The sequence below is a fragment of the Rhinolophus sinicus genome, chromosome 17 (genome assembly GCF_057876585.1).
Source record: "Rhinolophus sinicus isolate RSI-liver-muscle chromosome 17, RSI-T2T, whole genome shotgun sequence".
Classification (NCBI taxonomy): domain Eukaryota; kingdom Metazoa; phylum Chordata; class Mammalia; order Chiroptera; family Rhinolophidae; genus Rhinolophus; species Rhinolophus sinicus.
The window spans coordinates 49,843,943-49,858,483 of NC_142517.1; the positions used below are offsets into that span (position 1 = coordinate 49,843,943).

General features: G+C 46.2%; 1 protein-coding gene and 1 pseudogene across 10 annotated transcripts in view; both read right to left on the reverse strand.

The window, feature by feature from the left end:
• Positions 1–14,541, reverse strand: part of DGKG (diacylglycerol kinase gamma) — a 197,702-nt gene that overhangs the window by 105,998 nt on the left and 77,163 nt on the right. For all 10 annotated transcript variants that reach the window (XM_019735850.3, XM_019735845.3, XM_074329136.2 and 7 more), the window contains 6 exons: positions 13,989–14,081; positions 11,706–11,765; positions 9,176–9,255; positions 7,942–8,016; positions 5,395–5,480; positions 582–671 (listed from right to left, as the gene is read on the reverse strand). In XM_019735850.3, the coding sequence (XP_019591409.3) occupies positions 582–671; positions 5,395–5,480; positions 7,942–8,016; positions 9,176–9,255; positions 11,706–11,765; positions 13,989–14,081 (484 nt within the window). The remainder of the gene's footprint in view (positions 1–581; positions 672–5,394; positions 5,481–7,941; positions 8,017–9,175; positions 9,256–11,705; positions 11,766–13,988; positions 14,082–14,541) is intronic.
• Positions 11,775–13,978, reverse strand: LOC141570749 (proteasome maturation protein pseudogene; annotated as a pseudogene).

The following is a 14,541-nucleotide window of genomic DNA, read 5'->3' on the forward strand; positions in this document are numbered from 1 at the left end:
CCACCTGAACTTCACTCTCTGGAGCACACCCAGCTTCACGGGGCTGTTGCAGTTTGCAAAGTTCTCCTTCACTCCTGTAAGCTGGTGACAACTCTGGGTTCCTCCTTAGGGGAATTTTAAAACAAGGGCCCATGGCCATGGGGACCTACAATGACCTGAATGCTCTTAATAGCCAGTGATGTGGCTTTTCAGTCTGTATTCTGAGTCCTAATTCAGAAGAAGATCAGTAGTTTGGAAAGGGGGAATTTTATGCAGAAACACCTGTCTAAGTGAGTCCCTCCTGGGATGAGCACTGGGAAAGAAACAAAGGAGACTCCACCCTAAAGTTGACTTGTTCTACTGGGGAAGGCAGGCGGTAAGACAATCATTTCAGGATGACAGTGAATATAGTGAGGGGTAAGCAGAGGCGTCGGTGTGGAATTCAGGGCAGGGAAACAGTCATGGAGTCGATCTGACCCCAGAGTTGAGTATTACTCTGAGGAATGGGATCCCTAAATGGGAAGTTCAGCCTAGCTCTGCGGAGCGTCCCTGTTGGTTGGAAAGCTTGTTCCCAGGGTAGTGACACTCATAGGCAGACTCACCTCCTCCCCAGTGGAGACAGCGGGCCAAGTCATTTCCTGTTCCAAGAGGCAGGACGGCCACCGGTGGATGCTTTGCAAAGTTGGCCTTATCTGCAACCCATGCAGGGGAAGAGAGAACCATATGCCATGTGGTTACAGGATGTTTGAGTTATCTAGTTATCTCTGATCTGACACTCGAACCCTAAGATCTATAGCGATCTTTGAATACCTCCCATGATGGGGAACACACCACTTCCTTAAGCCATCTCTCCCATCTGCAGTGTGTTGACCACTACAAAGGGTTCTTTCATACCGACCAAAATCTATCTCCCTGTAACTTGCACTTCTTTATCCTAATTTCATCCTAATTCTTTCCTTTGGGGTGAAAGCACACACTTCAAAAACATTAATTTGAGCAGTTTTAGTCCTTAATGATTTCCTGCACTTATTACATTTATCCCCCAGACCAACCCTGCAGGGTATTATCATTCTTCTCATAGACGAAGAAACAGGTTCAGAGAGGGAAAGTAATTCCATAGCCAGGATCCAAACCCAGATCTCTGTGGCTCCAAGTCCATGTCCCTCCTTTCTTGAGGGGCTAGGCAGGTGCATAGATAGTAAAATAGGTGGGTCTGAGACATCGTGGAATGGTAGGGCATTTGGAAACTGAAGGTGTCACCGCTAAATCATTCAGGTTCAAAAGTTTAAACATTACATTGTGTCTATCGGGAAAAACCTCCAGGTGTCATTTGGCACCCAGATGTCCGTTTGCCACTTCCACCACCTCCCAGACTTGCAGATACATAGATTTATAATCTTATTTCCCACGCTGGTTGTGAAGGAGCATCAGACTAAACCATTAGAGGAGGCACAGACTATGTTTTAGTCTGGCTGCAGATCTATAGCACATATTGGCTAATTGGGAAAGTTGAAGGAGGCACAGGCACCCACTGGGCTCCAGAGGGCGCCATGTACACAAACCTCAGTTCACCTCCAGCCCATGAAGAGTGAGGGATGTGACTCAGGAGCAAGAGCACTGTGGTGCTGGGGGAATCAGCATTCTGCATGAGGCTCATGCTAGGGCTGCTCCAGCAAAACGGGAGTTCGTAGGTCCCCCAGCTTGTTTGACTTGTGCCAGAAGCAGATAAGCTCAGGCAAGTTGCAGGGCTGAAAGTAACCACTGAGAGGGCTACGATGGAGGATGGAGCAAAGCAATGGACTCTGCACTCTGTGTTTATGCCTCCTTGACTTTGCACATTCTGTTCCCTTTGACTGGAAGGCCCTTGTTTCCTTAGGTCTACTCTCTTTTCCTTAGTCTTTATCTCAGCAGGTCAACCATCTTCACAGGGTGACAACTAGAAAGCTGTATGCCACCCTAAGTTTCCCCTCTCCCTCATCCCACATCCATTCATGCATCAGTCTCAATGTCCTTTCTCCTTAATAGATCCGGAAGCAATCTCTTCTCTCCATCCCCATAGCAACGCCTGAGTTCAGGTAGGATATGATTCCTTACCACTGGTATTGTTTTAACTGCCTCTGCCCTCTCAGCCTCCAATTCCACCCCTTTGTGTGTTCTCCACACTTCTACCAAGACGGGCAATCCTTGAACCACAAGCCTGATCACATTAGTTCACTGCTTTCACACTATCATGGCTCCCATCACCTCTTAGCATGGCACACAAGGCCCTTCCAGGCTGTACCTTCCTCTCTAGCCTCAGCCTTCTCACATCCTACTGCCCACATCAATCAACCAAAGTGTATTCAGTGCCTTAAATCACAAGCTCTATGTTGCTCAGCTCCGATGCTGTCTCTGGGAGGCCCTCCTTGATTGCCCTGGTCTGGACCAAGTGCTTCTCTAGAGTGTCTCTTTAGGGCCAGGGATGATCTCATCATGCTGTCTTGCAATTGACTGCTTTTTTTTTAATTTAATTTATTGGGGTGACAATTATTAGTGAAATTACATAGATTTCAGGTGTACAATTCTGTATTACATGATCTATAAATCTCATTGTGTGTTCACCACCCAGAGTCAGTTCTCCTTCCATCACCATGTATTTGATCCTCCTTACCCTCATCTCCCACCCCCCACCCCCCTTGCCCTCTGGTAACCACTAAACTATTGGCTGTGCAATTGACTACTTCTTTGCTCCTTGAATACACTGTAAGCCCTCTGGGCAAGTATATCTCATTCACCACAGTATGTCTACACATATTTCCTGAAGGCCTACTATGTGCCAGATGCTGTGCTATGGCTCTAAAAGCAGGTGAAAAAGCCATGGCTCAGGCTGTCATCCCTGCAGTAAAAAGGGATAGACAGATATTAATGAGGTCTTCCTATAAATGAGGCATAATTTCAAATTCATACTGGAGAGGAAAGGCGTGTGGTCCTATAACGAGGTGATTGAGGCTGGGGGCGGGGAGAGGTGGGGTATGTCATTGAAACCTCCCCTGAGGAAACTACGTTTGGCTGAGATCTGAAGTAGAAGCTGACCAAGCAAAGGCTGGGGGAACACATCAGACAGGAGGAACAACTTGTACAAAAGCCCTGTGGTGGAAGGGACTCGGACATTCAAGGGTCTGAGAGAGGGACTAGGTGCCTGGAGTCTGGACGGAGAAGGATAAAAGCATGAAATAAGGCTGGAAGCATGGGCGGCTCCCAGGGCCTATAGATCATTTGAAGAGTTTTTATCTTTATCTTAAGAATAATGGGAAGCCACTGATGTGCTTTGCACACATCACGAACCCAGTGGCATTCAGGAAAGACCACTCTGGCCATAGGAGAACAGATCAGAGAAGGGGCCGAAATGGGGTGAAGGAGAGCAGTGGACAGGCGCTTCCATATTTCCTGAATGGATGATCAGTGTGCAGTTATTCCTTTGACCACTGTTTTTTCTCTTGGGGCCACTAAGCTGTGCAAGAGACCATCTCACGTGACCTTCTTTCTTACTGCTTTGAGCAGCTTCTATCACCTGTGTGCTCTGCAGATGAAATCTATAAAACTTTTCGCCGAAGCCGACTCTCTCCTTCATGATAGAGGCGACCCCGTGAGCAGCTCCCAGTCCTGTGGCCACCCATCCTCTGCTGACCCGCTTTTCCTTCCTCTGCTCCCAGAGAACACCTCCCTCCTCCCACAAACGATTCCAGAGCCCCAGGTGACAGAAGAGTGTGGGTGGCTGCTTAGCAGGGCTGTGTCCATGGAAACCAAAGTGTCTGTGGGGGAGCAGAAGGCGGCAGGTGTGCAGGTACTGGTCCCCCACTTCCGGGCAGTCTGCTTATGACCTCTGGAGGCGCCGCCTTCCCTGCCCCGTTCAGGGTCTGTCCTGGCCCATCCTTGACTCTGCTCTTGCCCTCATCTCCCACAACCAGTCAGTCAGTAAATCCTGTTGGCTCAACCTTCAAAAGATATCCAGAGTCTGACCACTTCTCACCACCTCCGCTGTTTCTGCTATTGTCCAAGCCACAGTCACCTCTCACTTGGATAAATTCAGGACCCACCTAACTGGTCTTTCTGCTTTCCCCTCTTTTTCCTAATCTGCTGTGTCTCTCCTTCGCTCAGAAACCATCCAGCATCTTGGGTCTTGCCCAGCATGAAAGCCATGCTCTGTGTAATGTCCTAAATGTCCTGGTGATGTGGCTGTGCATTATCTCTACTGCATCCCTTGCCACTCTGCCCTCACGTGCTGCGCTCTGGCACACTCTGCAGCCTTCCCGCAGCCTTCAGCAGCCTGGCCTGCTCCTACCCCAGGGCCTTTGCAGTTGCTTTTCCTTCTGCCTGAACAGCTCTTCCCTCAGCTATTCGCATGGCTCACCCCCAGGTCCCCATGAAAATGTCATATGCTCTGCCAGGTCTTCCCTGACAACTAGGATTTAGATTGTATCCCTCACCCCACCGCTGAGCTCCCTTTGCCCCTTCCTGCTATATTTTTTATCACCTTCTGGCATATTATATGCTTCACTTATTTCTTTGTTTATTGCCTGTCTCTCCCTCCTAGAAGGGAAGCTCCATGATTTTTGTCAGTTTGTTCATTGTTGCACCTGCAGTGCCTCGAGGAGAGCTTGGCATAGGCAGTATTTGTGGAATGAATGACGGGGAGACAGAGGCAGCCCAGCGCTCATCATTCTGAGTCCAGTCTCAGACTTTGATGACGGCTATCCCCAGCTCTTCCCTTTCTTGTTCCTATGTTCAACGTCCCAGTGTTTATCTGGGTTCTCCAGGGTTCGATCTTGAATATATGCCCATACCAGAATTTCAGTCAGTCTCCATCTTTTAATGGGGGCGAGTGTCCAAGATCCCACAGATCCAGGCAAAGCTAGACTAGAACCCAGGCCCCCTGATTCCCAGCCTGGGCTCTCCCCACTGCCCCTTTAATCTAGGTGTATTGGACACAGATCAACGTGGCCTTTTTCTGATCTGCACTTTCTGGCTCAGGCTCCTGATGCTCATCTCGAGGTGGTGTGCCCTGGGCTATGCATCTCTGTGTAGTTCTCTGATCTTTACCCACCGCCCTGGATCTGCCTGCAGTCTCAGTCCTGCCCCTCCCCCCAACCTCCGAATCTGGCCTGTCTCCTCACTGCCCAAACGCCTACAACAGCAGATAGTTTTGAGGTAAGGTGTGAAACAAATTGTTACACCTGTGCCTGTGGGAATCCTTCCATTGTCCTTTTTCTTTCTTTTTTCCACCCAAAGTAGATAGTTAGTCAAGCATTGGTCCAAGAGTGAAAACAAGGATGAAAAAGACATGGTTCCATTTCTCGTTCTTTTTTATTGCCTTCCTTGGACTTTAAATATACTTACTATAAGTAAGCTTCAAAGCCCCGCCCGGCCCATTCTTACCAATGCAATCCAAAATCCAGCCAACGGTCCCATCTCCTCCGCAGGCCAAGACACGGAAGTCTGGAGTATCACAGAAAAAGTTCAGCCTGGGAGTAGAAGAAAGGCCAAAACGGTCTTGTTTACTAGGTTGTGGTTGGCCTTTGACACACTCCTTGGGTCAGAGACCTCCCTCCTCTTCCCTTCCTTTCCCTGGGAGTATGTTACGTCCTTTTGGGGTTGAAAGGGTCACTTAATGTTCTGAAACCAGAACTTACTAAGCAATGCCATTGAGTATGAATCTCAGGGGCCATCCTTGTACAAAGAGAGTCTGAGTCAACATTCAACACAGAAAATGGTTTTCTAGAAACTCTGTTATTTGTGCAGAGGAAGCCAGTTTGCTTATTTTGGCAACAATACAACTAACCCCCAACCTCTTGATTTCCCTCCTGCTCTCCTGCCTGCACTGTCCTCACAACCACCCTTCAAGTCAGATGCACTGAACAAGCTGGAACTTCATCCCACTCTCCTGTGGGTCCAGACCTAAGTGACGTGAGCACCATTTCCCCTCAGGGGCCTTAACGCTTCAGAGCAGGGCTCTTAATCTGGGGTCCATGAACCTCCAAAGGGTCTGTGGATAGAATCCAGAGGGCCATGAACTCGGAGGAGAAAACGTTACATTCTTCCCTGTGCTCTAACTGAAATTTAGCATTTCCTTCAATTATGAATGTAGGCAACAAATCACAGAGGTATTAACAATACGTGTGACTTTGTCAGCAGTTGAACTCACAGGTATTTTAATGTTTTACTATAGTTGTGGCAGATATATCATACCATCATTTATGCTTATGACTGCTTTTAATTTAAAATAGTTATCAGACCTGCCTCTGGAACTTGCTGTATATAATGTGTTAATAAATCACATATATTCCCAGATCACAAATTTTTTTTTTTAATATTCTGATAACTGTTTTCAATACAATTAGTTTCCCTGGTAATCCTATATATTTCAATTTAGTTATTAAAAAATATTAGTCTGAGAAGGGGTCACAGGCTTCATCAGACCGCCAAGTGGGCCCGGCACAGAAACGTCAAGAACCTCAGCCTCAGAACAAATGTGACCTGTGGACACCTTGGGATGGGTCTCGGGAAGCTGAAGCTCAGGGTTTCCTCTTTACCCAGCCTCATGGTCTGAGACGACCCTGGAGCTTTCTGAGTCCCTGATGCACGTGTGGTCGAATTCCCGTTCCCTCCTTTGCCCTTCATTCCCTGCTCTCCAATAGACAGTGAATTCTGAACGGAAGCTCTCTTCAACTAGTCAGCCTGTCTGATTACAGACTGACACATCAGATGCTCGAGGCTGCTGCGCCCTGGAAGTTGCCACCAGGCTTGCCATCCAGGGCAAAACCAATTGAGGACACATGAGGTTAATCTAGAGAACTGCATTCCAGTATTAAAATGCCCGAGAAGAGTATGGGTTGGTGAAAGTGTCTGTGGGCTGCTGCTCAGTTAGGTCATCATGGAGCAGTGATTGGCAATCGTGGTGACCGTGGTAAGTGGTTTGAAATTAGTTTTACAGATAAATTGTGGCAGAGGCGCTGCATCTGCACTCAGGTTTCTTTCTCTTTCTAAGAGGGGTTTGCACAACCACTACCATAAATAATAGCTTTGTGTCAAACAACTGGAAACAGGGAGAGATTCCCTTTTTGGACTCCTTACTCCACCCCTTCTGAGGGTCTTGTTGAATCCAGAGTATAAGAGTGGGTTAGGAGGTTGGGCAAAGCAGCTGTGTGCTGAAAAGCCCAGCGCAGAGCACACAGATCTGAGGGCCTGGCCCTGAGACAGCCTCTGGCCAGCATACGTCTCCAGTGTACTGGCTCTTTCTGGTAAGAAAGCCAGTCTTTGGGTGCCGTCCAGCCCCGCTGCTGGAGGGGTCTCTGGTTACAGGGACCTGTACCGCATCATGTTAGTGCTCACACAGGGCCCGCTCCTCTCACCAGACCTTCAGTCAAGCTGCAAAGGGGCTTCTTTGTCTCCTCGCATTGCTCTCCCTCTCTAATGAACAGTGAAACAGCCAATAAGCAAATGACAGGAGGAGAAGGGCCCAGAGAAAGCTTAACAACCTCTAAAATAGATAATCCATAAAGAAAGTGATTTCATTGAATTGTTTTTATCCTAAGGTGCCCCCACAACAGAAAATGCAGCAGATCTACTAACTGACAGTGATAAGAAAATGCTTTCCTCCCCTCTCTCTCTCCCTGATGATTCAGTATGAAGAGACTAGCTAAGACAGTCTTGCAAATAAGTTAAAACAATTTACCAGCCCGCCTGCCCATGCCAGTCAAATGAGTGGCGTATTCAGGAGGCCACTTCCTAGAATTAAACATAATAAGTATTCCTGAGTATCTCCAGGAGGAAGTAAGAGCTGATGCCAGGAGAGAAAATGAGTAAAATGTCAGGAAGGACAAGTTCACAGATGAAGGAGAAAACAAACGATTACAGAAAAGGTATCTCCTTCAGAGACTAAAGGAGAAGGGGGAAAAACAAGAAGTAAGGATTGTATCTCCATACCCTGGAGTAGGCCCCCCATTGTCCAGGTTGAAAACTTGTTTGGGGTTGAGCAGATAGTGGAATTTCCGAAGAATTCTATGGGAAAAAAAAAAAAGAGAGAGAGAGACAGAGGAGAATGTCATCATGAGAATGCACAAGAGAGCAAACACCTCTGGAGCCCATTGATGGTGACAATGAGGGTCCATTTAAATCCCAGAGGGGAGAAGACTGAATGCAAGCCCTGCAGACCCTGAAATCCCAGATCCGGCTGCCATCACTCTGGCCCTCACTCCTTGGTTCAAAGCTTCCTCACTGTGCAAGCCTCTAGCCCCTACCCCAGAAGTGTAATCCCTTACAGAGAGGACAGGGCAGAGAAATGCAGAAAATAGAACTTCCATGCTCCTAAAGCTTTTTCCTTCCTGGAGACCGTCTCTTAAACGTTCTATGAGTTCTAGGTAGTATAATTCTGCTCTTTGTGGACTATACAAAGGCATCAAGGGACCCTCTGTGCAAAGGCCCTCACATCCTAGAATCAGGAGGAAACACAGGAGGTGGGCTGGGGCAGAGAGGGCTGGGGGCAATGAGCCCATTTAAGCTTGTTTCCAAGGCTCCCGCGTGAGAGTAATCTGGTTAGTTCAGAAGGGGGGCTCTGCCCCTTGGACCGGAGTGGAGCTTCTCATAGTTCTTGCTTCAGCTCTACTTATTATAGTTTTTAACCTGAATTCCAAGTTACCATTACCCCAGAACTGAACAGGACTGGGAGGCAGAGCTGCTTTGCCCATTCTCCCTCTCTCTTAGTGCTTCCAGCATACTGGATGTTTCCTTCGCTGATAAGGTGGGTGTCCTGCTTTGTCAGGGGCTGGATAGGCCAGGAGGTCCTAATCAGGTGAGTGCCACCACATCTCTTAAATCTAGAAAAGACTTAAGAGGCTAAGAAGGAAACAGGCATCTCAGAACTTGGTCTCATTCTGGGAGCCATGATAATGGCTCATATGACAGGTCCTGGGCTAAGCACTGTGTCTATTTTAATCCTCACAACAACCCTATGAGAGAAGAAATTATTATTATCTCTATTTTACAGAGGAGGAAACCAAGGCACAGGGACATTAAGTCACTTGACAGGTCATGAAGTGGTAAGCAGGATTTGATCCCAGGTCTGCCTGCCTCCGTAGCCCACGCTGTTACGGCTGAGGGGAAGAGAGGACCCAAGTGAGGCTGTCCCAGCTTCTCCATTTTGAAAAAGAAGAGAACATACCTTTCTCCTTGTCTCCCTCCACTCTTGGGGTTCACCAAGACCAACAGGGGGTGGGTACCCGGGGTGGGGATGATCTTATACTTAAAAGGTAAAAGAAAAAGAAATTAGCTCTGTTTTAGCCAATAGGGGGAATGAGATGAGAGTTAATGCTGAGACAGCTTCTGAGAGAGGTGGGTAGGAAGCAGTTCCAGGCATGGAGGAGAGGAGAGTGGGAAGTAGGTCTTTGTCTACTGGCTGCGTTTTTGAGGGGTTAACCAGCTAAATGTCTTTAGCTTGAGTGGCCTGTAAGCGGTGTTCATGGTGACAGGGTTTGAAGTCAAAGTCAGAGATGGGGCAATGGCACCATAGTTTCACATCATTCAATAATGGTGAGGCATTGTGCCTCCATCATGAGATCAGATTTTGTGAGGGATACAACTGAATACGATCTTAGAAGTTATAGCCATCTGGTCAAACACCTAAATAAAATAACACTCATGAAGTTAACTATCACTTCTACCCTGGCACCTATTTTCCTCCTGAGCCTTGGTTCCACAGTTCTCAGTCCAGTGGGTACCTTTAACCAGATGTCAGGTTGCTCCCAACCTCAGCGTGCCCCAAACCTGTCCTATCTTCTTTCCACATAAAACTGGTCCTCTCCTGGCTCCCTGTTTCAGTTAAAAGTACTATTATTATTCATCCAGTTCTCCAGAGGAGACCCTGTCCTACCAATTATTTCCTTGGACTGTCCCTTTCTCTCTGGCAGCTGCCACAGTAACGACACTGCTCAGGCCTTTCCCAGCTCAGCTAAGTCCTATCTGTTGCCCCCATGTGGTTCCTTCCCAGGACATATTAGTCATACCACTCTTACTCAAAAACCTTTATTGACACCTCATTGCCCAAAGGATAAAATCCAAATCTCCTAACCTGGCATCCAAGGTATTTCAATGTGGCCCAATTCAACTGTTATCTCTTAATTCCTCTAACCCTCACTGTAGCTCCAGCCAAGCCCGGCTCCTGCCCTCTCGTGAGTATGTTGCCTGCATTCCTGCCGTGTGGTCTGTTCACACTGCTTGCTTCTGCTCAATGCCCTGAAATGCCCACTTCCTTTTTTGCAACCTTTAAGAAACTTCTCAGCCTCAGGACCCAAGAGCTACTTCCTTTATGAGGATTTCTTTGAATACTGCAACTGAAATGATTGCACTTGAAACATGTAATATCTTCTGAGTTTCTTTTGTTGTTGTGCATTTGTGTTTGTTTTTTATTTTCTTAGATAAATGTCTCAAAGCATCAACTGGCTTTTAAATGCCTCAAAAGCAGGGTGTGTGTATAACTTTTCTACCAAGGACCCCATAGCACCACGTACAGGATTTGGTGCTCGGTAAACACTTGTGAGTTTAGCTAAAGGACACAGTGATATAGAGATGCAGCTCTGCTCCATAGTCAGTATCTAATGCCCACTTTTCCAGATCTGAAGCTAAAAGCTTAGCAAGCACAGAGCCATGCTGTTTGAAATGGAGAGCAGCATTCTTCATGATTTTTAAGAATTTTCTCATCTGCCTGGGGTGACTATCTGTGTGACACTCAGAAGCATTTTGGAGCCTGAGGAGTAATTTTTTATTTTTTTTTACCTCTGATGGTGATGTTCAAAATATTTAACAACCTGGAGCATGGGCACTGGCCAGTCAGAACAGGTACAGGATAACCAGATGGATGCCAGCTGTAAACAACTGGGATACCTGCAGTGTGTGTGTGTGTGTGTGTGTGTGTGTGTGTGTGTGTGTGAGCTTTCCTTGACTTTCTGCCCTTCTAAGTGTCTAGAGCTTTCCCACATTATTAAGGTTCCCCCATCATTATTGCTTATGTTTTAATTGTCAAACCACACTAATCTGCATATTTTCATTTAATCGTAGAGCATCTCTGGGAAGTGGGCAGTGCAGGGATTGCTATGCCCCTTTTCAAACAAGAAAACGTTAAGGTTCAGAGGCAAAAAAAGGAAGCCTTAGTTTTCTGTGTTCTTTTCTGGTACTCTTTGTACCTCACCAGGCTGCCTTTCCTGCATTCCCTGCAACTCTGGAAGGCACAAAGAGAAGATGTTCATTGGTGAACCCGAGTTAAAAAAGGAGCTCCTACATATACATTTAGGGGTGAAGAAGAACTTTTGGATGTGTTAGCTTTGTTCTGGCTGATCACATTCTGAAAAGTAGCTTGGCAGTCTTGGAAAATCCATTGTGTTCTTTTAGGCTGCACTCTTGCTATTACCTATTATAATATATTGTGTATGTTGTTGTTTCATGCAACTTGTTCTTAAAGAGGTCATAAAGCCAACTTGAGTAGCAACAGGCTCAACCAACCTCCCTTCTCACCACCTTCTACAGTGTGGTGGGCAAAGGTAATTCCAAAGGCTGGAAATAGTGTTGTGTGTGATGTAATTGATCAGATGAGAAAGCAAATATTGAGATACATTTTTCTAGAACCCAAACCCTACTCTCTTCTCCACAGCCTTGGACCAGCTTAGAATGAGCAGTCAGACTTGGGCTTGCTGAGGTACCTGCATTACCAGTTCACCCTTGGCTGACACGCTGCCATCAGACTTCCCACCTTGCCTGTCCTGTGAGAAGAGAGGAAAGACAAGCATCTTTTGAAAAGAATGCCTAATGTAAAAAGAGAGATCAGGAGAAAAAACAAACAGTTAATATAAAGAAAGAGAATAGAAAAACCAGTATGGTGTGGGGAGAACTTTTTCAAAGTGGGGCTTTAGACCTAAAAAAATGAAATGCTCCCTTATAGGTTTCTCTAGGACTCTCCAGGTCGCTGTCATCATTTGTTCTGACTTTAACTTGAAGACATTGGAAGGGACATGAAGAGAGGAAACATTGAAATTGTCAGAAATCTACTTTGTAAATTTAGAAGCTTGAGCTCTGAGAAGCAAGGTCTTAGATCTGGCTTCTCGGCTCAGCATTATCTAAATGATGTGATATTGAGAAAGTTATTATTATTATTATTATTTTCAATTTCAAATGAACAGATATTATTTAGGCAACAATTCTCATGTGTCAGTACTTTTAATGTGCACATAAAATTATAGTAAAAAGACGACTATAAACAAGATGTAGCCCCTCTATTTTCATGGACAGCACACTGCATCACGGTAAACCGAGTTTATATTCCACCATCAAGTGTGGTTCTCCCATTAGTTCACTTTGTGATGGGTCATTAAGAATATCTTCAAATCCAATAGTCTCACATTACCCCTCAAAATATCCAGTGAAAGGTTTGCGCTCGGAAGAAATGGAAGACGCTGAACTTGCTGCACTGCCTTGAATTCCATTTGCAACTTTAGCGGAGCAAACAGACCCTGGATGTTTCTCAGTGTGGAAAAATTCATTTTATCTTGATTGAGCTGGAAATTTTTTTCTGATGATTCAAGAGGATGACTGGGCAAGAGTTCGTTTTTCACACAAGAAAAACCTTTTTGAAGAAGATCATGACTTTCAAAAGGTCCCCTTGCGGAAAGCCCAGTAACAGGGATACCGTCCTTTAGCTGAGATCCAAGTCCTCTGGCATCATCTTCAACTTGCTCTGCGAACAGCCTCTCAGCCTAGTTACCGCCATCGGCCCAGCAGCTCACTTCGAACGCTATTTTTCTTAGTTTTATGTCCTCTTTTTTTTTTCTCTCAAAGGTTTATGATTTATTTTGTGGAGGTTTATTTCACATATAGTAAAATGCTCAAACCTAAATCTACAGCGTGATGCATTTCTGCACGTGTATATGCCCTTGTAACTACTGCATCTTCAGGCGTAACTCTGTTGTAACTCCTGTTATACTAGTTTTGCCTGGCTTTTGAATTTCATATGAACGAATCATAGAACATGTCCTTTTTTGAGTCTAGCTTCTTTTGTTTAGCACTGTGTCTTTAAGATTATGTATGGTCTTACGTCTATGCATAGTTTTTTCCATTGCAATGTAGTATTCCACGATAGGAACGTGCCTCAACTGTTTTATCTATCCTCCTGTCAGTGGTCATTTAGTTTGTTTCCAGTGTTTCACTGTTACGAATAAAGTTGCTATGAACATTCTTGTCCATGTATTTTGGTGGAATAAGTGCTCATATTTCTCAGGTAGATTCATAGGAGGGGGCTTATTGGGCCATAGAGTTTTGTATTTCCCACTTGGTAGATACTCCCAAATGGTTTTCTAAAGTGGTGGTTTTTCTTCAGTTTTTAATGAGAAAGGAGCAGCTGGTCAAGTCAAGGATGAGAGGTGAGGAATCAGTGGGAGTTGGCAACATCTTTAAGATGGAAAGGGAACAGTTGAGGTGTTTGGTGCTTGGTTTGAAAGAGGAATCTTCAACACAAGAGACAGAGAAAGTTTCAGACGGTGATACAAGGAGTTTAATTTTGCTGAGCTCATTTCCAAATAGGGCTGAGATACCCAAGTGGAAATCCTCAAGGCAGAGAGTGTTCCACGAATGGACACAGGAGAGAGGTTGACAGGGACGAGGGAGGCCTGGGAGGCCTAGCCATGCACAGGTGGCAACTGAGGCTCCTTGAGCTGTGCTCTGCATGCAAGGTGCTTGGAACTAATGTGCTTTCCTTGATGGGCCATTTCAGAGCATCTGGGTGGCCAGCATTGGATGACTTTAGTCAGGGGAGTTTTCTCTCACAATCTCATGGGTGCGACTCTGATCCCTGTAAACTTGTGCTGAAAACACAAACCCTAAGAATTGTTGAGGAAGCCCTCTGAGGGATGTGACTGTCTGAATGCTGCCTACGTCTGAAATGTGCACTGTGCTGGGGGGCGGGAAGAGCCCTGGTGGGCAGCAGCACTTACCCGGGTGACTGGGCATATCGAGGTGGGCAGCAAGATGTGGTCTCTGAGTTCCCCACCATCACACAACATGGATAATTCACATTTGCGGTGAAACTGGAGGGAACAATGAAGATGAGAGAGAGTGAGTGACCAAGGAAATGTCAAGTACGAGGGTTTAGAGATTTACTGGGGAAGCAAGCTGTCTAGTACTCCCCCAAATCCTGATGCACTGCTGGCTTTGACAGTATAAGCGCGCGCGCGTGTGTTGTGTTGTGTCGTGTTATGTTTTGTGTGTGGTGTGTGTGTGTGTGTGTGTGTGATTGGGGTGCTAAGTCTGCTGTGGGCAGAGAAAGGAGATGAAGTGCTGCCCAGGCTGCTGGAGCAAAACGGTCATGAGCAGTGTGGCCTGCAGCCCTTCCGTGGGGCACCCCATGTGGATTCCAGAGCCCCCTGGATATTTGCTCCCTAGGCTCTGAGACACTTGAAGGAAGGAGGTCTCATTGAGAGGCTGGAAGTAAACCCTGTGATTCAACCTCTGCATCTTAAGAGTTTTGTAGTTTGATTTGGAGACACG